The sequence below is a fragment of the Cynocephalus volans genome, chromosome 2, assembly GCF_027409185.1.
Source record: "Cynocephalus volans isolate mCynVol1 chromosome 2, mCynVol1.pri, whole genome shotgun sequence".
NCBI classification, from domain to species: domain Eukaryota; kingdom Metazoa; phylum Chordata; class Mammalia; order Dermoptera; family Cynocephalidae; genus Cynocephalus; species Cynocephalus volans.
The window spans coordinates 525,238-551,679 of record NC_084461.1 but is presented as its reverse complement, the minus strand read 5'-3'; the positions used below and the strand labels follow the sequence as shown (position 1 = coordinate 551,679).

Here is a 26,442-nt window from a genome sequence, read left to right as displayed (position 1 = left end):
GCAGAGGTCCTGGAGCCAGAAGGTGAATCTGGGATCTTAGCCCAAACCTTTATCTCAGCCTGTTGCTGTTTTCATAAAAAACTCAGAAACTCATAACAGGAATGAGTAAATGAAGCTGAAGCCTATATACGCGTCCTGGTGAGGAGCAGAGTCCCTGAGCAAAGCACAGGAAGAAACTCAGGCCCTGAGTGAAAAGTCTTCATAACATCCTTGTTGGAGTGCACAAGGTCTACACTTGGCAGCTTGGGCTCAGTGTTTCTAAAAAGCTAAGTGAATGAATATCCCCCTCACAGCTGACGTGGACATCAGTCCTGCTAGCTGGGGACATGTGACCTTGAGGAAGAATACAATTTACACAACCATGTGGTGTGACTATACTCAACTTAAACACAGTACTTTATCCTTTCATAATTCTATTGGCATTCGAAAGTATGTAAACATGTCAGAAGACAGTACTCCTCAAGGCAAAACGTGCACAAAGCACAGTGTGCATGCAGAAGTCAGTGATCCTAATACCCCAGACCAACTGGACCCATTGGGCCTTCTCTGATGGGAAGCACACCTTGGGAACTGTGGAAGTTGGCCTCGTGATCCTTCTGGCTGGAGCTTGTGCTCCCAGGAGGATTGCTTAAGTCCCACTCACACTCGGCAATGAGGTTCAGGACCGCCTCGTCGTCTGCGTCCATGACCAGGCACTTCGCGGAGGCATCAGTGCGCCCGGCTCTGGAGTGGCTAGGTCTGCAAGGTAAAGTGCTCTCGTCAGCCTCACACTGAAGCCAGTGCTGCACTGTGCTCCAGCCACACAGGCCCAACCAGTGGAAGACTGCTGGGGCTCTGGGGAGGAGGGCATGGTGCAATCATAGCACAATACATCTTTTTACTTCTGCTACAGTGACATGGGAGAGGGACTTGACCAGCACAACTGGTGATCAACTGCAAGATCATGTGACTCCATCACACCATCCCAGCATATAGAGATCCCTGATTGGTTCAAAAATGAAAGTTCTGAAAATTCCTCTGTTCTGCAATCTTCTAGTAGGTTAAAATTCAACATACTCTTTTCCCAGTAAACCCACAATGAGATATACATAATTGAGAAAGTGAAGGGATATTGTGTTCCAAATGCCTATCTTTACATTAAGGGAAAGTATGTTCACATTGACTGAAACAAGAGGCATGTTAGGATATGACACACCATGAAATGGTGGCCCTCTTTAGCAAGGGGAATGCACTCAGAGGTGACCTCATGTCCACAAAGGCAGTTTAAGAAATCACTCTTCAAAATAAACTCAACGGCATATGCTGTGAACACTGCTTTATGAGGCAGTTCATACGCAGGGCACCTGCCTGACTTTGAGAGGTCAGTCACATCCAGATTACTACTGCCCAGAAGGGGACATGGCTTCTGGTTCTGTGTCTGGCCTCTGAGCACGGTTCAGTCTCTTGGGTGTCCACTGCCACCTCTGGATAGTAAGATCATCTATGAGGTCCTTCAACTCTATGTCTGTGATAATTCAGTCTTGCAATTATCAAGGACAGGTATTGCTGATCTCAAATGAGAATATCCTCAGTTAAAGCTTTTATGCAACACAATGATTATGAATGCTCACAAAGATAACTCTCAGGGTATCTTAATCATTGAAATTCAAGTATTCATGTCATGTTGACATTAAGTATATTCTATTCTGATTGTCTGGGTATTAAAAATCATGTATAGTATGAATTTTACATAAAGTAGCACTCCATGTGCTCGTATATGTACTAAAGGAAGTGTGGAAGAATACGCACCCAAGTATATTGCTGCCGGTCATGGTTACACTGGAGAGCGAACAGGGGAGGAAGAGACTTTTGCTCACTTTCTTTTTATCAATTTCTATGTTTGCAACATTTACAACAATAAAATTTTACTGTAAAGTTTTTAAATAACTGAATCTAAAAAAAAACAATAAGATATTAATAAGATGTCTGTTGACTAGAATACATCATTCCTAACCATGCTGAATTAAAATGCTTATTTTATTTCCCATATGTGTTATGAAACATTTCAGTAAGTCTGAACATTGAAAATGTATTTGGAGTGACGTCAGCAAAAATGTCAAAGAAAGGAACTATGAGTCCTGCCCCTCCATAAAGGCAACTTTAAAAATGAAGGGAAAAAATTACAAAATCATTTTCTGGATCTCTGGAAATCTGCCAGACTAACAGCAAACCAGGTAGTAGCTGTCCAAGGAAAGCAGCTGACGCTCACTAAGGACAGTGGCTCTGTGACACTTTAACCTGCCCAGTCCCATGGTGGGCTCTCTAGCTGAGCGGCAGTCATGAAAGTGACAGCCTGCATTTGAGGGCACTCCTTTTGTCATTGTTTGTTCTGATGTGTCCCTGTAGGACCAGCTCAAAGGCTTGTCATTATTTCACCTAATTCACAACTAGCCTGGTTCTAAAGGTGCTCGCGGGGCTGAGGGGCATTTGTTGGTTCCAGGCTGATGTTCTGTTGCTGCTGCTGCAGAGGTAATAAGAGGTGATAAGATGTGCTGAGGCTATGGATGGCAACTGGAGTAAACAACAGCAAAAAGAGTGGGAGAAAAGGCGAGGGAAGGAGACAGCCAAAGGGCTTAGAAGAGCTCCAGCACACTCCTGGGAGCCCAGACACCGCCGTGTGCAGGATCAGCACAGACGTGAGGAGGCCCTACACCTTCATCACTTGCTGCTGACCCTGAGAATCCTCGGAAGCAGGAAGTGAAGGCTAAGCAGAGCTGTGCTCTCCTGGCTGAGTGCCAGAGGTGTGCCACAAAACACATAGGGCCCCAGCCCCCATCCCACCCCACAAAGTCTGGCTGATTTTTTGATCCTGATATGTAAGGAAATCTCTGTCCAATCATTATCTGACCATAAGCAATAAAACTGAGATTTCACAGGCCACAGGCAACAAAAAATACAATACAGACTTTATAGAACTGGCTCAGAAAAGTCACCAAAAAAACAATGACAACTACAACAAGTAAGAATAACCACTAATCCTAGGAACAAAGAGAATCTGATTTCCAGAGTTGCCACATTATAATATGCAAAACATCCATTTACTGACAAAAAGTAAAAGGAATGCAAAGAAGCAAGAAGGTATGGGCCATACACAGGGGAGAAAAAAGAAATCAACAGAAACTGCCTGAGGAAGTCCAGACATTAGACTTCATAGACAAAGAATTTAAATTATAAAAACATTCAATGAACTAGAGGAAACAATGCCAAAAGAACTACAAGAAAATATGAGTACAGTGGCTCAGAAAATAGAGAATATCAATAATGAGACTGAAAGTATAAAAATAATCACGTAGAACTAAAATGAAAAATTCACTAGAAGTGCTCAATAAAAGATTTGAGCAGGCAGAAGAGTCAGTGAGCTTGAAAATAGGTCAACTGAGATTTCCCACTCTAAGAAACAAAAAGAAAACAATGAAGAAAAATGAACAGTTTCAAAGACTTTATTTAGGACACCATCAAGCAGACAAATATACGTATAATGGGAGTCTCAAAAGGAGAGGAGAGGAAAAAGGAACAGAACGAATATATTTGAAGAAATAATGACTGAAAACTTCCCAAACTTGATGAAAAACATTGGCCTACTGAGATTTTATGAAATATACATTTGGTCTTCCTCCCTGTTTCATGACATACAGCTCCTAAAACCCTTAGAGTCTCTGAAGTGATAGTGTCTTTTGTACCTGGATACTTCAAAGAAAGATTTGTATTATCTTTTAATTCCATTTTTTCATGAACTTTTGAAGTACCCTCATGTGCTAATGAGATGACTGGTGCCCCAGGCTGGTCACCAGAAAGACCAAGGTGGGATTAGAGGGGTGTCACTTTCAGTGCCACCCCCAACCTCCAGGGAGGGAAGAGGGGCTGAAGGTTGAATTGATTACCAATGGTCAATAATGTAATCAATCATGCCTACGTAATGAAGTCACCATAAAAACACAGAAGAACTGGGTTCAGAAGCCTTCCAGATAGTCAAACACGTGGAGGTTCCCAGAGGTTAGCATGCCCACAGAGGGTATGGAAGCTTTGCACCCCTTCCCACATACCTTGCCCTATGTATCTATTCCATATGGCTGTTCATAATAAATGGGTAAACATAAGTAGTGTTTCCCTGAGTTCTGTGAACTGTTCTAGCAAATTAATCAAAACTGGGGAGGAGGTTGTGGGAACCCTAATTTATAACCAGTTGATCAGAAACACAGGTGACAACCTACTAATTGCAACTGGCATCTGAAGTGGGGGGCGGGGAGTCTTGTAGGACTGAGCCCCCAACCTGTGGGATCTGATGCTATCTCCAAGTAGACAGTTTCAGAATTGAATTGAATTAAAAGACACCCAGCTGGTATCTGCTGCAGAATTGCTTGGTGTGTGGGGAACCCCCCCACAACATCTGGTCACGGAAGTATTCTATGTTGTATCAAGTATGTGAGCAGAGAGCAGGAAACACACTTCACTTTGGTTTTTCCTATTCTAAAGATCTACACATCCAAGGAGCTCAATTCCAAGTGAGAAAAAATCGAAGAGATCCATACCAATACATCATTACTGAACTGTCAAAAGACAAAGAGGAAATCTTGAAAGCAGCAAGAGAAGTAACCCATCATGTACAAGGATCCTCCATGAGGTTAACAGCTGATATCTCATCCAAAACCACAGAGGCCAGAAGACAGTGGACAGCACATTCAAAGTGCTAAAAGAAAACACTGTCAACCAAGAATTTTATATCCAGCAAAACCGTCCTTCAGAAATGAAGGAGAGTTCAGTTGCTGTTGAGTTAGAAAAATAAATAAAGGAGAAACGAAGACATTCCTAGACAATCAGAAACCATTTGTTGCTAGCCGACTTTCCCTGCAAGTGCTAACGGGGAGTTCTTTGGGCCAAAATGAAAGCACATTAGGCAGTAACTCAACTCCACATGAAGGAATAAAAACACTAGGAAAGGTAACTACAGAGATAAATATAAAAGATACTATAAATGTGTTTTCGTTTGTAACTCCTTTTTTAATCAGAAAAGATAACTGTGTGAAATAATAGTTATAAATATAAGTTGATGAGCTCATCATATATTACATAACAGTGCAATCTGTGACAATACAGCATGAAGGAAGAGGGAACAGAAAAATATAAGACCAAAGTTTTTGTATACTATCGATACTAAGTTGGTAGTAATCTGAGCCAGATATTTGTAAATTAAGATTTATTTGTAATCCCTAGGGTAACCATTAAGAAAATAACCCCCCCAAAATTGGGATACAATAAGAAATATATACTTGGTTTTTGTCCCTGGTACCTGACACAGAACTTCTCAAGCCCTTAGAATTTCCTGTGTGATAGAGGTGATAGGAGCACCTTTGTCATTAATAATAAATCCCCATCAACCACACCTGAGCTTATGCTAATGAGACGACTCTAGATCGGCCTGTGACAGCTTCAGGACAGGTGCTGGTGGTCAGGGGAACCAGCCACATGATTAGAGGGTTGAAACTTTCAACCCCACCCACGAACCTCAAGGGAAGAGGGGAGTTGGAGATTAAGGTCAATCACCAATGGCCTTCATCAACCATACCCATAAAATGAAACCTCCACTAAATACTAAACAATCAGGTTTGGAGAGCTTCAGAGTTGGTGAACACATCCATGTGCCAGGAGGGTGCACACCCCAAGTCGATGGAGACAAAAATCTGTGCTTGGGACCCTTCCAGACCTCACCCTGCACCTTTTCATCTGGCCATTTGTGTGTAACCTTCATGGTAAACTGGTAATAGTAAGTAGAGTGTCTTCCCAAGTTCAGTGAGGCCTTCCAGCAAGTTGCTGAACTTGAATGGGAAGGGATTTGTGCCAAGTCAGACAGAAGTATGAGTACCCCAGGCACCCAATACTTGTGGCATCTGAAGTGGGGGCAGTCTTGTCAGGCTGAGCCCTTAAACCTGTGGAGTTGAAGGAAGACTCCAGGTAGTTAGTGTCAGAAGTGGTTTAACTGTAGGGCACCCAGTTGGTGTCTGGAGAGTTGGAGAACTGCTTGGTATTGGAAAAGACACCACACTTACTTGGTTTCAGGAGAAAAAAGCTGACAAGTTTGGTGTCAAAAGTGTGAGTAAAACAGTTCATGAATATAGTACAAGAAATGAAAAAAGAACTTAAATGGAACACTAGAAAATATTCAACACAAACGAAGGCAGTAATGGAGGAACCGAGAAACAAAACTGACATAAAACATACAGAAAACACTTAGCAAAATAGCAGAAGTTCTTCCTTATCAGGAATTTCACTAAATATAAATGGATTAAACCCTTCAATTAAAAGGCAAATAACACCAAGGTCAAGGATTCTGATCCCCATACTGGCCAGCTGCCAAAATAAATATATAAATAAAGGCAGAGATCAGCAGGATGGATTTTAAAAAGCATGATCCACTATACGCTGCCTTAAAGAGATTCACTTAAAGTCAAAGATGCAAAAAGGTTTGACATAAAATGGAAAAAACATTCCATGCAAATAATATTCAAAAAGAACACCAAGCAGGATAAATAGCAAAAAATCTACACCTAGACATATCACATTCAAACTGCAGAAAATCAAAGAGAAACAAAAAAATCTTGAAAGAAGCCAGAATGGAAGAAAAAAACACCTTACCTATAGAGGAGCAAGAATAAGAATTATATAAGACTTCTCTTCAGAAACCATGCAAGTAAGAAGAGAGTGGAATGAGTTATTTAAAGTGTTGAAAGAAAAAAACCTAGATTTCTGGTTTTGTAATAACTAGCAAAATTATCCTTCAAAAGTGTAGGAGAAACAAAGACTTTCTCAGACAAACAAACATTGAGGAAATATGCTGTCAGTAGAACTGCCTTGCAAGAAACATTGAAACAGTTCTTCAGAGAGAGGAAGACTGATATAAGTCAGAAACTCAGATATATATAAAAAAGGAAGAGCATTAGAGAGAATAAGTGAAGATAAGATGAAAACTTTTATTTCTCTTATTTTTAACTGATTTTACTGATAAAAGTTTGTTCAAAATAATAGTAGCAACAATGTATTCGATGATATATACTTTTGTACTATATTCACAATTATAGCTTATGTGGAAGTGAAATGAATGACAGCAATGACACTGGGGATGGGAAGGAGGAATTAGGAATATATGGTTATTATAAGGTACTTGCAGTACCTGTGAAGCAGTATAGTGTTATCTGAAACTGAACTTGGATTGGATATAAATGTATACTGTGAATTCTAGGGCAACCACTAAAAAAGTTAAAGGAAAAAAGTATAATCGATGTGCTAAGAAAGGACAGAAAATGAAATCACATAAATGCTAATTTAAAATAACAAGGGCAGAAAAACAGCAGAAGAGAAAAACAGGAACAAAGAACCAGGGAAACAAATTGAAAACAGTAACAAATATAGTAGATATTAATCCAACCGTATTGATAACTTTAAACACTGGCGATCTAAATACACCAAATAAAAGAGAAATTGTCAGAGTAGATCAAAAAACAAAACCCAACTACATGTTGTCTACAAGAAACCCACTTTAAAATATAAAGAAACAAACAGGTTATAAGTAAATGCATAGAGAAAGATATACTATGCTAACACTAATCAATAGAAAGCTGGAATACCTATATTAATTTTAGAGAGAGCAGACTGCAAAGCAAAAAAAGTTATCAGGAATAAATATGGGATTACATAACAACAAGGGGTCAGTACTTGAAAAAGACATAACAATCCTCAACATGCTTGTGCATAACAAAGGAGAGTCAAAATACATGAGGCAGAACTGAGAGAACTGCAAGAAGTAGGTGAATCCACTACCATAGTTGCAGAGTTCAACACCCTCTGTCAGAAATGGACAGATCCAGAAGGCAGAAAATCAGTAAGGACACAGTTGAGCTCAATAGCATCATCAGTGAGCTGGATATAATTGACATCTATACTCTACTTCATCCAACAACAGCAGAATACACATACTTCTCAAGCTCACATGGAACATTCAACCAAGCTAGACCACACTCTGGGCCATAAAACACAACTTCACTTATTTAAAAGGTAAGAAATCATACAACATATTCTCTCAGACTACAGCAGAAATCTGTAACAGTAAGATAGCTGGAAAATACCAAAATACTTGGAGACTAAATGACACACTTCTAAATAACAAATGAGTCAAAGAAGAAATCTCAGAAATTTAAAAATATTTTGAACTAAATGAAAAAGAAAACAACTTATCAAAATTTGAGGGAGGCAATGAAAACAGTGCTTAGTGGGAAATTTATATCCTTGAATGAATTATTAGAAAAGAAGAAAGATATAAAAATCAGTAATCTGAGCTTCTACTTTAGGAAACTAGAAAAGGAAGAGCAAATTATATCCAAAGTAAGCAGAAGAAATTAGATAAACATTACAGCAGAAATCAATTAAATTGAAATCAGGAAATCAATAGAGAAAAATCAACAAAACTAAAAGCTGGTTATTTTAAAAGATCAATAAAATTAATAAATCGCTAAGCCAGATTAAGTAAAAAAGGAGAGAAGACACGAATTACTAATAACAGAAATGAAAGAGGGGTTATCACTAGAGATCTCATGGACATTAAAAAGATAATAAAGGATTATTACAAACAACTCTTTTTATGCCCACAAACTTAAAATAACCTAGCTTACATGGACTAATTCCTTGAAAGACACAATCTGCCAAAACTCACACAAGAAATAGACAACCTGTATAGGTCTGTATCTATTAAAGATATTGACTTGATAATTAATAACCTTCCAAAACAGAAAACACCAGGTCCAGATGGGTTCACAGGTGAATTCTACCAAACATTTAAGGAAGAAATTGTACCAATTCTCTACAACATCTTCCAGAAGATGGAAGCAGAGAGAATACTCCTTAGCTCGTTCTATAAGGCCAGCATGCCCTAATAGCAAAACCAGACAAAGATAGTACAAGTACACTACAGACCAAGATCTCCCATGAACATAGACGCAAAAATCCTCAACAAACTATTAGTAAATTGAATCCAATAATATATAAAAAGAATTATATACCACGACCAAGTGGGGTTAATCCCAGGTATGCAAGGCTGGTTCAACATTTGAAAATCAATTAATGTAACCCTTTACAGCAAAAGGCTGAAGAATAAAAATCACATGATCATATCAATAGATGCAGAAAGAGCATGTGACGAAATCCAAAACCCATTCATGATAAAAACTTTCAGCAAACTAGGAATAGAGGGGAACTTCCACAACTTGATGAAGAACAACTATAAAAACCTACAGCTAATATCATACTTAGGTGACAAAATAGATGCTTTCCTGCTAAGATCAGGGACAAGGCAAAGACATCCCCTCTCCACTCTCCTTTCAAAATCATACTGGAAGGTGCAGATAATGAATGCAACAACTGGACATCCACATGCAAAAATATAAAAATTAAAAAATAATCTAGACATAGATCTTACACCTTACACAAAAATCAAGTCAAAATAGATTATAACCCTGAATATAAATGCAAAACTATAATACTCCTAGAAGATAAAATAAGAGAAAATCAAGGTGACTTTGGGTTTGGTGATTTTTTTTTTTTTAATAGGGTATTTATTTATTTATTTATTTATTTTCTGACTGGTAAGGGGATCACAACCCTTGATTTGGTGTGGTCCGCACCACGCTCAGCCAGTGAACGCACTGGCCATCCCTATATAGGATCTGAACCTGCGGCCTCGGCGCTACCAGCACCACACTCTCCCGAGTGAGTCATAGGGCCAGCCCTGGTGATGACTTTTTAGGTACAACACCAAAAGCACATCTGTGAAAAAAAAAATTGAAAAGTTGTACTTCATTAAAATTAAAAACTTCTGCTCTGTGAAAGGCATAGTTAATAAAAAGGCAAACTACAGGCTGGAAGAAAATATTTGCAAAAGGCACATCTGATAAAGGCTGTTATCCAAAATATACAAAGAACTCTTAAAACTCAACAATAAGAAAATGAGCAACCTGATTAAAAATGGGCAAAAAATCTGATTAGATATCTAACCAGAGAAGATATACAGATGGAAAATAAGCATATGAAAAGATGCTCAGCACATTAGGTAACTGCAAACTAAAACAACAGTGAGATACCACTACAAACCTATTAGAATGGCCAAAATCCAAAAACACTGACAATACCAAATGCTGGTGAGGATGTGTAGCAACAGGAACTCTTCATTCATTGATGGTGGGAATCCAAAATGGTACAGCCACTTTGGAAGATAGTTTGGCAGTTTCCTACAAAACTAAACACACCATTACCATACAATCCAGTACTCAAGCTCCTTAGTATTTATACAAATGAACTGTAAACTTATGTCCACACAAAAACCTGCACACAATTGTTTAGAGTAGCTTTACTCATAATTGCCAAAACTTACAAACAAGCTGCTCTTCAGTAGGTGCATGGATAAACTGTGGTACACCCAGACAATGGAATATTATTCAGTGATACAAAACAGTGAGCTATCATGACACGAAAAGACATGGAAGAATCTTAAATACAGGTTGCTAAGTGAAAGAAGCCAATCTGAAAAGACTGCACACGGTATGATTCTGACCATATGACATTCTGGAATGGACAAAACCATAGAGACAGTAAAAAAGATCAGAGGTTTTGGGGGTTTGTGGAGAGGAAGGAAGGAATGACTAGGTGTAGCACAGGGGAGGTTTGGGGCAGTGAAACTGTTCTGTATGATACTGTACGGGTGGATATACGATGTTATGCGTTTGTCAAAACCTAAAGAATGCATGACACAAAGTGATAATGTATCAACATTGGCTCATTAATTATAACACTAATGCAAGATGTTAACAGGGGAAGGTTGAAGGAGTAAATGGGAATTCTCTGTACTTTCTGCTCAGTTTCTCTATAAACCTAAAATTGCTCTAAAACATAAAGTCTATTGCAATGGACTGAATGTGTGTGTGTCCCCCCCCCCAAACCACATTCATATGTTGAAATCCTAAGCCCCAACGTGATGATGATATTAGAAGGTAGGGATTTTAGGAGGTGATTAGGTCATGAAAGCAGAGCCTTTATGAATGGGATTAGTGCCTTTACAAAAAGGACCCCAGAGAGCTCTTTGCATTCTTTCCACCATGCAAAGACACAGTGAGAAGTCGAAAGTCTGCAACGCAGGGCCCTCACCAGAACCCAGCCATGCTGGCACTCTGATTTCAGAGTGCTGGCCTCTGGAACTGTGAGAAATAAAGGTCTATTGTTTATATGCCACCCAGTCTATGGCACTTTGTTATAGCAGCCTGAACTAAGACACCTACTAATTTAAAAAAGATTCCCAACCTGGAATTCTCTATTAGTCTTAGAGTGTGAGAACTAAGCCACCACATGTACAGTTCACTTCCACACAGTCTTCTTGGGAGGGTGTCTGAAGATGTGCAAGAAGAGAATGCTGGGTGCCACCGAGGCTCATTCATTGAGCAAGGAACAAGCTTGCTGTCTGCAGTATAGAGGACAGGGAATCCCTGGGGAGCTCCAGGAGCCCCTTCCTGGTGCCAACACACCCCTGCCCCTCACACCCCCTACAGTGATGAAGGGCAGTGCAGAGACAGGGGCCTCCTCCTGGCTCCTCTCCATTTTCACGTCCAGTTTGCCCATCTATGAGCTCTTGTGCACCCTGCTGCATTTCTGCCTCTCAGTTTTTCCTCCACAAACACAGTTTTGGACCTTAGAGTGCTGGTGCAGTAAAGGTCATGTTCCTTGGCACAACACTGTGCACCAACAAAATGAAAGGGGGAAACTGAAGCAGAAGACAACATGAGATCCAGAGCAGTGTCTCCACCCCAAGGACAAGTAGCAGTTGCAGAGTACCAGAGTGCAGCTGTCTACACAGCAATTAGTCTGTTTTGAAATGGGGGGAGGAGGGAGGTGTATGAGGGAACAGGAGATCTCAAGGAGTTGGAATCATTTTTAAGACATTAGAATAGAAGATGGCAAAGTATGGCCCGTGGGACAAATCTTGCCTGCTGACTCTTTTTGTAGATAAAGTTTTATTGAAACACTGTCATTTGCTTATGTATTGCTAATGGCTGCTTCCACACTACTAAGGCAAGTTGAGAAGCTGAGACAGAGATTATATGGCCTACAGAGCCTAAAACATTCACTCTGGCCCTTTAGAGAAAAAACAAAAGTTGGCTAATCCCTTCATTAGAGGAATTTAAGGATGAGCTAAGCAAGAAAAAAACTATTAAAAGCTTTAGACAAAATGGTGTACAAAAAGGAGTACATAATCCTAGTACTTCACACAGCAACATAAACATGGTTTACCTGATTTCTACCCTTTAGAACCAACCCATACACAAAGAATGAAGAATCTTTATGGTTTCAGAATACGTTCAAATACTATCAACCTGACAATAGAAAATGAACATAACACTGCAGACATCAGGAGCTGGGAGGCGGTGTGGGGAAGCAGGCACAGGCAGGGAGAGGAGCAGGCAGGGAGAGGAGCAGCCAGGAAGGGGCACATTCCAGGAACTGTCTCTGCAGGGGCTGGGAAAGGAACGGGCATGTAGGACAACTAAATACTCCTCTATCCAAGCAGGTGGGTCCAGCTTAAACTGGTCACATCCAGAAATGAGATCTCACTGTATGAGGAGATGAGAAAGTAACTCAAACAAAACCTAGAGGAAAAAGCAGTTACAGAGTGAAAGGCAGCCGCGGACTGGGGAGCAGGGACGGCTGTTTCTCATCGTGAGCCCTTTGCTCTATCTGACTTTGCACATATTACTTTAATAAACATTTTAAATATTGAGAGAAGTAACTTCTGGAAAATGTAGGAAACAGGGAGAGAGCCTTGTCCACCATCTGCACAAGCCCCAGCCATGCCTGGTGCTGCTTCTTCCTCTCCTGTATGTCTGCCCCATCAGGGCCATCAGCGCACACAGAAGTCTATGTGTTGGGTTGAATGTCCTGTTGATAGGCCAATCTGGAAACTTCTCTGAATGTTTAATAGCACTTCTGTTCATACCTTCCAACTTTCAAAGCAGCCGGGAAGCTCTCCTCTGAGTCGAGTGAATCCTCTGAAGCAAAATGCAGCCGAGAAGCCTTCCGCTCGCTCTCCCTCACAGGACGGTCATCTGGGGAAGAAATGCACAAGTGGTGACAGGCCATCTTCCTTGAGGGAGCAGGTGTGCCCGTCCCCCACCCTGGGCACACTGCACACAACAGGGCTTCCATCCCCTTGGGGCTGACCCTGCCACAGTGTTGCCGTCAGCCCTGGGCAGACCCAGTGCAGGAATGCAGGGCTCTGGTGCCCATGGGGTTTCCCAGACATGCTGAGCCTGCTGCTGTTTCACAGCTCACTGCTTGGCACCACAGTGGAGTCTGGACGCTACCTGCAGAAATGTAGCACACAGGTGGGATTCACACACACACGTGTCCTTTCCTCAATGAGAACACTGGGTGCTGGATGAGATTCTCAAGTCACACATGGAATCCTGAACATTACTGCATGAGTTTGCCCTTAGGGTTTGTATCCACATGTCCTTAGGACTGGACCGCAGAGACAGACAAGTTTAAGCTGCCCCCACACATGTGCCCAGCAACTCAGAAGGCTCCTACTCAAAGAGCTCCTGGAACTTCCTTCTATAAACACCTGAAGATAAGAAGATCCCCAATGGTTCAAAGTCAGTGCTTTGGAACTTGCAACACATTTTGTCACAGAATTAATGTTGTAAATGGTGGTTAAGTTCCTACACTGCCTCCCAAGGAGCATTTAACCTTATGGCACACCTTGGAAATTATATAATTACAGTAAGAAATGAGTAAATAAGTAATAGTGCAATATAATTTCCAAAGTAGAAAAACAAGGTTGTTCTGAAAATCATGCAAAAGCGTCACAAGCTGGGCTCCTCCTCCCTCTGTATGCAGACGCCCCCAGCGATACACGCCCATCCTCCAGCTTTCCTAAACCCACCCTGCCTTCCCCATTTGCTCAAACACTCACAAGTTCCACTCACTGAGCTGTCACTTCCCTTGAGTCAGCTCCAAATCCCTTACTCCAAGAATACTTCTCTGGACCATTCCAGTGCAAATTCAAACTCAGTACGTCCAAAACCAAACGCAAACACACCCTCTCTTGACTGCCATGCTCACACGACAGCCCTCCACACCACCTCTTGCTCCCCGCTCCTTTACAAGCTCCAGGGACTTTCAATCAGCCACTCAGAACTGAGGACCAAGCCCTATTCTTGTCAGGCACCGGGCTGGGCAGAGTGGAATCCAGAGGATTCTTTGGTTCCATGAGTTCTGCAATGACTTTGAATTTCAATTACATTCCTTTATTGTGTCTAGAAATATCTCTTACATGTGGAAAAACTCATATTCCTTCTCCATAAAAACACTGTAAGACTCTGAAATCTAAAACTTTTATGACAAAGGGAAAACAATGACTTGAAACAGAGGATTCCAAAAATTGCCCATAGTAAGGACTATAATGCTTCTGAAAAAGAGCCAGACTCAAGTTACTTGGTTAAACAGTCAAATAACAGTTAGAATATAAGCACTTATTCCTCCCAAATATCTTGAAATTAAACACTGATATTCTAAGCAGGTTTGAAAATAAACAGCATGCCTTTGGGGGTCCATCAGCCCACCCCAGGCCCAGGCAGGTACAGCCTAACTGAGTGGCCACACTCCCAGAATACCACCACACATGCGTGGCTGAGATGTTCATGAGAAGAATGTACTCACTGCTGAGAGCTGCAGGACGTGGGGTCTCTACATACACTGGCCAGACTCTGACATGGCCCAGCCTTTACACACGGACGGTGGTGACTCAACATCTTCACCTACAAGTGATGCTGAGAGGTGGGTCAGCATACAGGAGACGCAGACACCCGAAGCGCCCCCAAGCCCTTGCCAAGCAGTGAATGCCCCCTCAAGAGGGGCAGGGACAGGTGGAACACCACCTCCAATCAGACATTCTTGCTACCACCGCAACCTGCCAGCCCACACTGCCCTGGGCAGCTGAGCTCCAGTGGAAATGAAACCCACTCGGTTGCGGGAGGCCAGCCAGGGCTCAGGCTATTTTGTTAGTTCTTCAAATCACTGTCAGAAGGCTGGAGAAAAACTGTTTTGACTGTTAGTTATAAGGCAGGTGGGTTTTCTGGCAATAGTCAAACCAGCAGACTTTGGCATTGTGACCAGAGGACTTCTTTAAAAGGATTTCAACCTACACCCCCAACCTACACTGTCACAAAACAGGACTGAAACAAAAGGGGTGTGTTCATTTCATGCTGACAGACAGTTCTTCCCAGCACTTCCAGAAACATCTCCAGATTGCAAAGGAATGCTGTTTAAGATGTTAGAATACCATTTGCAAACACAGAGAAGACTGCTTTGTGGTGCAAACATCCCTGGTCTCTCTGCAATAACATGACATTACCCACACCAAGCAGGACAGCCCAGGGAAGCATGGTCCAGTCCCAGCTCAGTGTCTACGCACCCAGGCACTTAGACACTCCTCAACCTGCTTTGTCACCTATGAGCCAGGCCGACAGCAGCACCCCCGCTCCAGGTCTGCAGAAGGACGGTATGGGAAAGCCAGCTGGAAGGTGAGGGCTGCCCTACAGGCACCGTGTGGGTGGCAAAGCCAAGGCTGACTCAGTCCTAACCAGTCCATGGCTGACAGTTCACAAAGGCCAGGCAGACTTACCCACAAATAAGCTTGCTTACATTTAAGCCACATTAGCCTCTTTTTGCTGCTGTTTACTTAAAATTGACATCTAAATCTCAATTTTCTGAAAGAATTCCAATGGCATCTACAGCTGTAGAAAACAACTTGTTCAGGGCATTTACAATGAAAGGAAAAAAGTGTTTTCTCCTTTGCTGACTTCTATTTTTAATGACCTACTATCTTCAGAAGGGGCCAGGTTTTGAACAAGTGTGCACAGTAGGTCTGATACCACTAACCACAGAAATGCCAGTGAAGGCTTGAGTCCCTGGTCTTGCCAGGCACTGTCCTGGGAGCTCACAGACATTCACACAAGTCTCCCCACCACAGCCTGGGGAACTTGACATTCTTCTGACCCCATGTCACACAGAAGGACTGACGGTAAGAGACCTCAAACCTTCCACTTCCCCTAGTCTCCATGGTCAGTGTGCCTTCAAGCTCCAGCTCCAGCTCTCTCCCCTGGAAGTGCAACTCGGGACAGCATCAGCAGAGACACCACCACCGCTCACAGCACAGGTGACTCCAGGGACTAGGGAGGCAGGTGGGAAGGTGGTCTGTGGCTGCTCCGACTGAGGGACACTCCCTCCAGGCATGGGGGTGTGGCCCTGGAAGCTCTGCCTACAAGCTGTCACAGAGACCAACTTCTTTTGGAAACATGGGGCCACAAAGCCAAGGTGGTCACTGTACCTCATCCCCTCTCATCTTGTCACCTGTGGGGGGGGAGTGGAAAGCAACAATCTGATTGTCCTGCACCCTTCCAGGGGGAAGCAAAAGCAGGTAGAATCCAGCTGTCTACTCGAACCTGAGATGATGCCTAGGAGGCCACACAAGGAAACAGAGCAGCAGAAGTCCAGAAACATGCTCGAGTCAAACATCTAGAAAGTGGAGGGGCAGAACAGGGTGGGGTAGCCTGACCAGCACTGTGCTTCTGTGGCCACATCCCTTAAAGAACCATCCCTTAAAGACACAAGGTTGCTAGAGTAGTGTGTCTGCAGGGACACAAGCCATCAAGGTGAAAATCGACTTTCTTTTCTGGAAGGAATCAGGAGCACAAACTGAGGGAGCACAAAACACCCATTATGGCTCCAATGAGCAAGGGTGTGAACTCAACTGCCACTTGGTGCCTACCTAGCTGTCGGAGCTTGGGGAGCATGTGCACAACAAACAGGCGGTAATCAGACTCATTCTTCACAACAGGGTTTAGCCGGAAGTCTACATCCATGAGCTCAGTTAAGGAGTGGAGCCGAAATACTTCTGCTAACGAGGAAATACAGTTGTAGTAGAGATTGAGACTTTCCAATGCAATCAGATACTGAATGCCCTGTTTACAGGAAAATATGCTTAATTAGTTCAAACTTTTAAGAATAAACACACAGTAAAATAAGCCATCAATACATCCTGTAATACCAATGAACTTAATAAATGCATTTGTCATGAATACATGCCATTACCAGGATAGCATAAGAATGAAACATGATCTCATCTGTGAAGTTCTCTGTTTTACGCAGTGAAATGACTGTGTAGAAGTTTGAAGTGCCACATTTGCCACAGTCATAATGGTACTAAGGATAGCTAATATTTACTGCAATCTCTGCATGTGCTGAACTAAGAGATTTACACAAAAAATTTCATTTAATCCACACACAAACCTACAGGGCAAGACCTGCTAGTGCTCCCATTTCACAGATGAGAAAACTGAGGCTTGGGAGGTTGAGATGAGCCAGCACCATCCTGGTCGAACCACCTCTGATTCTGGCTGGATTCCTAAGCCCTGTGTCAGGTGTGGTCTCTATAAAGTCCCATGTTCCAGGAAGTCACATCCTGTAGCACTTTTGAGGCAAGAAGTCCCTCTCTGGATCAAGCCCCGAGCAGTGTTTAAACAACCTTCCCACTTGCTATTGCCTTGGTGATTTCTCACCAGGACTGAGCACTGCCCCTGTGAAGCATGCTGCCATGAGCCCCATGCTCACTGTGCTGCCTTTCAGGGGCTGGAGGCTCAAAAGTCAGGCCGTACAAGGTCAGATGAAGTGCAGCAGGCACATGAAGGGGAAGGAGAGTGACAGGCACATGCACTTTCATCTGTGGGGCCTTATTTTATCTCCTTTAAAGATGCAACTATCTTCATCAGAGAGCTACAACTTTTGGTTGTCAAAGTAGTTTAAAGATACAAAGTGATGTGTAAAAAAATATAGCTCACAACAAACACAAGAAAAACAACACAACCCTTATAGTCAGTGTAGGTGTACTTTACAAGTATTATAAACATAGTTACAAAACAGATTGCATTTTTAATCATAAATATACTTTCCACTGACTTTGATAGCAATGAATTTTCCTCTAAGAAACAAACCCAAAACTTACCTCTAGACTAACCAAGGAGTTGCGTGAGAGATCTAAAGATTTTAGACCAGTTAGACTCATCAAAGAATTTCCTAGGTGAGTAATCTTCTCTTGGTAAGTTCCAGGAATAGATAATGACCGAAGCTCAGCTAAGACAGAAAATTATGAGATTTTAATCTTTGTTTATTGAGAATAAATATTACGATAAAAGTCCAAATTCCTAGTTTTTAGAAATAAAGCAGATACTGACAAAGATTGTTTGATCAAATTTTACTCAGGCTCCTGAAACTTCTCCTTGGCCTAACTGTGCACTTCCTTGTAAAATCCAGTTTAGCAAGAACCACCCACTCTCAATATCTGATAAGGTTTCTCATCTTCTACCATTCCCCAGGTGATGTCTGATCACCATGGTCTGTCTTCAGCAAGAATCCTACTACGTCAGTTTAGCCAGAATCCCTTATTCCTGATGTTTCCTCTTAGTAATTTTCTACCCTCTGACTCTCACCTTGCTCCTTGGCTCTAAATTCCCAGTTGCCCATGCTGTACTTGGAGTTGGGCCCAGTCTCTCTCCCCCATTGCAAAATCCCATTGCAGTAGTCCCTATACCAATCTTGATGGTCCTAAATAAAGTCTTCCTTACCACACATTAACAAGTGTCATTGAATATATATATATAAACAATACTCAAACATAAAAAGATCAATAGGAAAGACAAACGTTAACACATTTGTCATCCATGGGCACCTCATAATCTGAAAAAGTCACTTAGAAATACAATGCAACTCATTCAAAGCTTGAATATCAGTATTAAAGAACAAACACACATTTAGTTTCAGCTTATGTTCATCTTCAAAATGTCCCCAAACCCTTGCCTTTCTCCCCATTCCCATTGCTGATCACTTCAAAACCCTCTCTCACAAGGAACACCCTCCTAACTGACCTGCTGTTATTCCGGCTGCTTAATTCCATCACCCCTCATAGCTTCCATGCAGGGATCACAATCTGAAGTCCACTACAGGCACACCGAAAAGATACTGTGGATTCAGTTCCAGACCACCACAATAAAGCAAACATCACAATAAAGCAAGTCACAAGAATGTGCATATAAAAGTATGTTTACACTATACTGTAGTCTGCTAAGTGTGTAATAGCATTATGTCTAAAAAAAAAGTATATATCTTAATTTTAAAATGCTTTATTGCTAAAACATGCTGACATAATCTGAGCCTTTAGCAAGTCGTAAGCTTCTTGCTGGTGGAGGGTCTTGCCTCAATGTTGGTGGCTGCTGACTGATCAGGGTGGTGGATGCTGAAGGCTGGGTGGCTGTGGAGATTTCTTAAAATAGGACAATAGTGGAAGTTTGCCGCATCCATTGACTCTTCCTTTCATGAAAGATTTCTCTGTAGCATGCAATGTTGTTTAAGAGCATTTACCCACCATAGAACAAACTTCCTTCAAAAATGAAGTCAGTCCTCTCAAACCCTGCTACTGCTTTATCAACTAAGTTTATATAATAGTCTAAATCCTTTGTTGTCATTTCAACAATGTTCACAACATCTTCACCAGGAGTAGAATCCACCTCAAGAAACCTCTTTCTTGAAACTTCACAGGATATAAAAAAAGGGAAAAAAAAAAAGAAACCACTTTCTTTGCTCATCCATAAGAAGCAACTCCTCACCCATGAAAGTTTTGTCATGAGACTGCAGCAATTAGGCAACACTTTTCAGGCTCAATTTCTAATTCTAGTTCTCTACTTCCACCACATCTGCAGTTACTTCCTCCACTGAAGTCTTGAACCCCTCAAAGTCATCCATGTGAGCTGGACTCAACTTCTTCCAAACTCCCGTTAATATAGATATTTTGAGTTTTTCCCATGAATCACAAATGCTCTTAATGGCATCTAGAATGGTAAATCCTTTCCAGATTTTCAATTTACTTTGTCCAGATCCATCAGAGGAATCACTATATTCAGCAGCAATGGCCTTAAAAAATGTTATTTCTTAAATAATAAGACTTGAAAGTCAAAATGACTCCTTGATCCATGGGTTGCAGAATGGATACTGTGTTAGCATGCATTGAAACAGCATGAATCTCCATGTACATCTCCATCAGAGCTCTTAGATGATCAGGTGCACTGCCAATGAGCTGCAATATTCTGAAAGAAATCTTTTTCTCTGAGCAGCAGGTTTCAACATTTGGCTTAAAATATTCAGAAAACCATGCTGTGAACAGATGTGCTGTCATCCAGGCTTTGCTGTTCCATTTATTGAACACAGGCAAAGTAGCTTTACTGTAATTCTTAAGGGCCCTAGGATTTTAAAAATGGTAGATGAGCAATGGCTTTAACTTAAAGTCAGCAGCTGCCTTAGCTGCTAACAAGAGTCAGCCTGTCCTTTGAAGCTTTGAAGTCAGGCACTGACTTCTACTTTCTAGCTGTGGAAGTCCTAGATGGCGTCTTCTTCCAATAAAAGGCTGTTTTACCTATATTGAAAATCTGTTGTTTAGTGTAACCACCTTCATCAATTATCTTAGCTAGATCTTCTGGATAACTTTCTGCAACTTCTGCATCAGTACCTGCTGCTTCACCTTGCACATCTATGTTATAGAAACAGCTTCTTTCCTTAAACCTTATGAACCAGCCTCTGCTAGCTTCAAACTCTTCTTCTGCAGCTTCCTCACCTATCTCAGCCTTCAGAGAACTGAAGAGAGTTAGGGCCTTGCTCTGGATTAGGCTTTGACTTAAGGGGATGTTATGGCTGGTTTGGTCTTCCATCAAGATCACTAAAATTCTTCATATCAGTAATAAGGCCATTTCACTTTCTTATCATTCATGTGTTCACTGGAGTAGTACTTTTAATTTCCTTCAAGAACTTTCCCTTTGTATTCATAACTTGGCTGCTTGGCACAAGAGGCCTAGCTTTTGGCCCATCTCACCTTTCTACATGACTTCTTTGGTCGCTAAGCTTAATCATTTCTAGCTTTTGATTTAAAGCAAGAGAAAACGTGCAACTCTTCCTTTCACTTCAACACACAGAAGCCATTGTAGAGTTATTAGCTGGCCTAATTTGAATATTATTGTGTCTGAGGGAAAAGGGGGGCCCAAGGAGAGGGAGACAGAGGGGGAATAGCCAGCTGGTGGAAGAGTCAGAACACACACATTTATCAATTAAGTTCACTATCTTATATAGATGCAGTTCATGGCATCCAAAAACCATTACAATGGAACATCAAAAGTCACTGACCACAGGTCACCATGACAGATATAATAATAATGAAAAAGTTGGAAACATTGCAAGAATTACCAAAATGTGACATAGAAACACAAAGTGAGCATATGTTGGAAAAATGGCTCCAACAGACTTGCTCAATGCAGGGTCACCACAAACCTTTAAGGCGGGGGGGGAAGCAGTATTTGCAAAGTGCAATAAAGTGAGGTATGCCTGTAGTTAGTTCACCTGTCCACTCTGTCCATTACATATGAGGGCAGACTCTGCATGCCCTCTATGCACCCTATATGCCTCTGCAAGGCACACTCAATAAGCAGTCATTAAATAAATGTAACTACAAAAATAAAAGACAGTTTGGGTCTGAATATACCAATACTTTCCCAAGAATATTTATGTTTTAAAATATATCTTGATTAAATTTAAAATTTGGTTTGAGGACTTCATGTACCAGACAAGATAGAATAGATACATTTCACCCTATTCCTCCCCACTTATTATACCTAAACACCCTGGACAAAAATATATGAAACAAGACTCTGAAAGGTAGGGAACAGAAGGCCAACTGTCTGGGCACCTCAGGACTCAAGAAACAACCCAATAGTGAGTTCTCTGGATTGATTTTGAGTTTTTGTTTGTTTGTCCCCTATACATCCCAATCTGAGTGCCAAAGAAGCTGGCAACCCAGAAACATCAGTGGACACAGACCAAAAAACAAGGGTGAGCCTGCTCTCTATGGTCAAAGGACAGGAGGGGACCTTGCAGGATAGACTCTTCTGACAACATCGGCCCTACTCCAACCGAACACCAAGAAAAAAAATGCACCTCATATCCCTGGCGTTTTGCAGTGGCCAGCACTGGGACTGTGTGAGTGGACCCTGACTATTGTCCTGACCTGGCTATGACACCCTGCCGGCCAACAGGAGTCTGTCAGAGGCTGCATGTGAGACAGGAGCTCAGCTACCATCTCGGCAATGGAGTAGTACCCAGCAGGTGCTAGTAATGAGTAAGGAGACTTAAACAGGAAGAGGGTCTCCCAACATAACACCAAAAAATGTCCACAATACAATCAAAAATGACAAAGAACCAGAAAAATCTCAACATGGATGAGAATACACAATCACTAGACACCAACAATGAGATGACATAGAAGTCAGAATTCTCTAACAAGAATTTTAAAGCAACTGTCAGAAAAATACTTCAATAACCAATTATAAACAATCAGAAACAAATGAAAAAATAGAAAGCCTTGGCAAAGAAATAAGATATAAAAGAAATAAATGGAGACTTCAGAAATGAAAAACACAATAATTGAAACAAACAAACAAAAAAATCACAAGAGCAGCTCAATGGCAGGATGGAGATGACAGAGGAAAAAACTCAGAGTAAACACAAAGACAGAGTAATAAAATTCTTCCAGTCTGACCAACAGAGAAAAAATAGACTAGGAGGGAAAAAAATGAACAGAGTCTCGGGAAACTGCGGGAGAAGAAAAAGAGGGATAATGCTCATTTATGTCACTGGAGTTCTAATGGAATTCCAATTTGAGTTTCAAAAAGAAGAGAAAGACAGCATGGCTAAAAATAGAAATTTTAAAAATCGAAGAAATAATGGTTGAAAACTTCCAAATTTGGCAAAAGGCATAAACCTACATATTCAAGAAGCTTACAAAACCCCAAACAGGATAAACCCCAAAAATGTCATGCCCAGACACATGAGAATCAAACTTTTGAAAACTGAAGACAGAGAAAGAATCCTGAAAGCAACCTGGGAGAAAAGACATGTTACCTAGAGAGAGAAAACAACTCAACTGACAGTGGATTACTCTTCAGAAGCTATGGAAGCCTGAAGGAAGTTGCACATGTTTTAAGTGCTGAAAGAAAAGAACTTTAAACCCAGAAATCTATATCCACTGAAAACAGCCTTTGAGATTGAAGGCAAAAATAAAGATATTTGCAAATAAAGAAAAACTAAGAGAACTTGTCACCACCAGTTCTGCCCTAAGATTATTGCAGAAGAAAGTTCTTCAAACATAAAACAAAGATAAAAGAAGGAAACCTGCAACATCAGTAATAAAGAATAAGAGAACAGTTAATCATGTGGATAAATATGTCTCTTCCTGAGTTATTTAAAATATTAGGTGATTGTAAAAAAAATTGTATCATTAATGTGGTTCTCAAAGTATGTAGAGGAACTATTTAAGAACTTAATTATAAAGGGGGTAGGATAAGCAGACCTAAATGGTGGCAAAGTTTCAACATCTCACTTGGAAGTAGTAAAATGTCCACAGAAGTAAACTGTGTTGAATTACATAAATATACTGTAATTTGTACAGCAAGACTATGAAAACCATACAAGGAGATATACTCCAAAACATAATAAATAAATCAAAATGGCATACTAAAAAATATTCTAGTCAACATAGGAAGTCAGGAAAAAGGGAAACAAAAGAAGAAAAAACAAAGAGAATAATCAAAAAACAACAAAATGGTACACTTAAGTTCTACTTTATTAATGATTACATTAAATGTAAATGGTCTGAATATACTACTAAAAGACAGTTAGCAGGGTGGATAAAAATAACGAACCAAGAAAAACTCAAGCTGTGGTAGCTACATTAATGTCAAATAAAATAGATGTCTCCACAAAGAAAATTACCAGGGACAAAAGGAAACATTTCGTATACTAAAAGAGTCAGTCCACCAAGAAGACATAAAAATTCTAAATATGTAATGCAGTCAATTAACAGAACTTAAAAACACACCAAGTGAACAGAGAAGTAGATAAATCCACAATTATGGTTTGGGATTTCAATACCCCTTCCTCAGTAATTAATAGAATCACTAGACAGAAAATCAGCAAGGATACAAAAGAACTGAACACCACAATCATCCAATAGGATCTAACTGATATTTACATAACACTCCACTCAACAACACAATACATTTTCTTTCCAAGTGCACTTGGAACACTCAACAATACAGACTAGATCCTGGGTCATAAAATAAATCTCCACAAATTTAAAAGAAGTAAAATGATACAGAGTATGCTCTTTGACAGTAATGGAATCACACTAGAATCAATAACAGGAAAATCTCCAAACATGTGAAACTTTGCATGTTCCTAAATAATCCACAGGTCAAAGAGGAAGTCTCAAAGAAAAATTTTAAAATACATTGAACTGAATGGAAATAAAAATGCACATAACAAAATTTGTGGATGCAGCTAAGGTGGTACTTGAGAAAATTTTACAGCACTAAATATTTATAATAGAAAATAAGATAGTCTTAAGTCAATAACCTAAGTTTTTACCTTAAGAATCTAGAAAAAGAAGGGCAAAATAAATGCAAAGCAATCAGAAAGAAAATAATAAAGAGCAGAAATCGATGAAATTTGAAACTAGAAAAGCACTAGAGAAAAATCAATCAAACCAAAAGTTGGCTATTTGAAAAAAATAAATAACATTCACAAACCTCTAGCAAGACCAAAAAAGAGGGAGAGAAGTCAGATTAACAGCATCACAAATGGAAGAGGGGATATCCCTACAGATCCCACAGTCATTAACGGGCTGGTAAGGGAACACTATAAACAACTCTACACAAATACAAATTCAACAACTTAAATAAAATGAATCAGTGTCACAAAAACTCCAGACAACTAAAACTCACTCAAGATGAAATTGATAATACAAATAGTTCTCTAACAAGTAGAGAACTTAAAACTGTAATTTAAAAGCTTCAAAAAATAGAAATTTCCAGGCCTATATGGGTTCAGTGGGAAATTCCAAGAAATGATGAAGCGTGAGCTCGAATTCCACACACTCTCCTGTGACAGACGGAAGAGGCAGCGGCACATCTCCACTCACACAGCGCTGGAGCCAGACCAGGACCACGAGGGACGCGCACAGGGCCAGCTGCTCAGGAACACCGGCCCCCTCAGGAACACGGGTTCCCTCAGGAGCGCAAGTCCCCTCAGGATCACGGGCCCCCTCAGGAACACAAGTCCCCTCAGGATCACGGGGCCCCTCAGGAACACAAGTCCCCTCAGGATCACGGGCCCCCTCAGGAACACAAGTCCCCTCAGGATCACGGGCCCCCTCAGGAACACGGGCCCCCTCAGGATCACGGGCCCCCTCAGGAACACAAGTCCCCTCAGGATCACGGGGCCCCTCAGGAACACAAGTCCCCTCAGGATCACGGGCCCCCTCAGGATCACGGGCCCCCTCAGGAACACAAGTCCCCTCAGGATCACGGGCCCCCTCAGGAACACAAGTCTCCTCAGAATCACGGGCCCCCTCAGGATCACAAGTCCCCTCAGGATCAAGGGCCCCTCCGGAACACGGGCCCCTCACGCGCGCCTCCACAGGGGGCACAGCGAAGGGGCTCTGCTCTGACGCCAGGCGGCCCCGATGTTCTTTCGCATCGGACCCCCAGGCCCCGACACCCTAAGAGCTTATGGAGGAAGCATAAAGGCAAGAGCCCAAGCCCCGACGCCCGGCGAATCTGAAGGGCCCGCCCGTGAGGGAGTGGGGGCCGCGGGGCCCGCAGGAGGGACCCGGAGTGGAGCCGGCGGGGGACGGCGGCGGGGGGAACGGCGGGGGGCAGCGGCCGTCCGGGAGGACGCGGTATCTGCGCAGAGGCGCCTCCGCAAACTCCCTCGGGCTGTCCCGCAGCTCGGGCGCCGCCTCGGGGTCGCCCGGCCCCGCGTACCCAGGTCGCGGCGCGGCCCCAGGCCGCTCTTCTCCCGGATCCTGTCCTCGCACAGCACCAGCCTCGGGCCCGCCAGCGCCATCTTTTCAAACGGAAAGCGCGCGCCGCGCCTGCGCAGTGAGGCGGGGCCGAGCGCTGGACGGGGCGGGGCCGAGAGCCAGGCGTGGGGCGAGCCAAGTGGGCAGGACAGCAGGACGCAGGGCTGCCGGGCACGGGATCTGCGACCCCAAGTTGCGCCCCGGGGAGTGCTCTGCCCATGGTCACCCCGGGCCGCTGCCTCCTGCTGGGCCCGGGTCCGCGTCACGCGCCTTGTCCTCCCAAGGAAAGCCCGAGTGGGCGCGGTGGGTAGCAGCCGGCGGTGTCCGTGGGGACCGCGGTGCCCCAGGGACCCCGCCCCACC

The 26,442-nt window shown here is 42.2% G+C and overlaps 1 protein-coding gene across 2 annotated transcripts in view; it reads right to left on the bottom strand.

Moving 5' to 3' along the window:
- The window catches only part of CEP72 (centrosomal protein 72), a 40,888-nt gene extending 14,764 nt beyond the window's left edge, over positions 1-26,124 (bottom strand). Inside the window, exons 1-5 of one of the 2 annotated variants that reach the window (XM_063086758.1) lie at positions 26,043-26,124; positions 18,131-18,258; positions 16,898-17,090; positions 13,064-13,172; positions 563-738 (exon numbers count right to left, since the gene is read on the bottom strand). In XM_063086758.1, the coding sequence (XP_062942828.1) occupies positions 563-738; positions 13,064-13,172; positions 16,898-17,090; positions 18,131-18,258; positions 26,043-26,124 (688 nt within the window). Of the gene's footprint in view, positions 1-562; positions 739-13,063; positions 13,173-16,897; positions 17,091-18,130; positions 18,259-19,049; positions 19,096-26,042 lie in introns of those variants that run through there. The other variant, XM_063086759.1, reaches the window with a different exon arrangement.
- Positions 26,125-26,442: the final 318 nt, after the last annotated feature.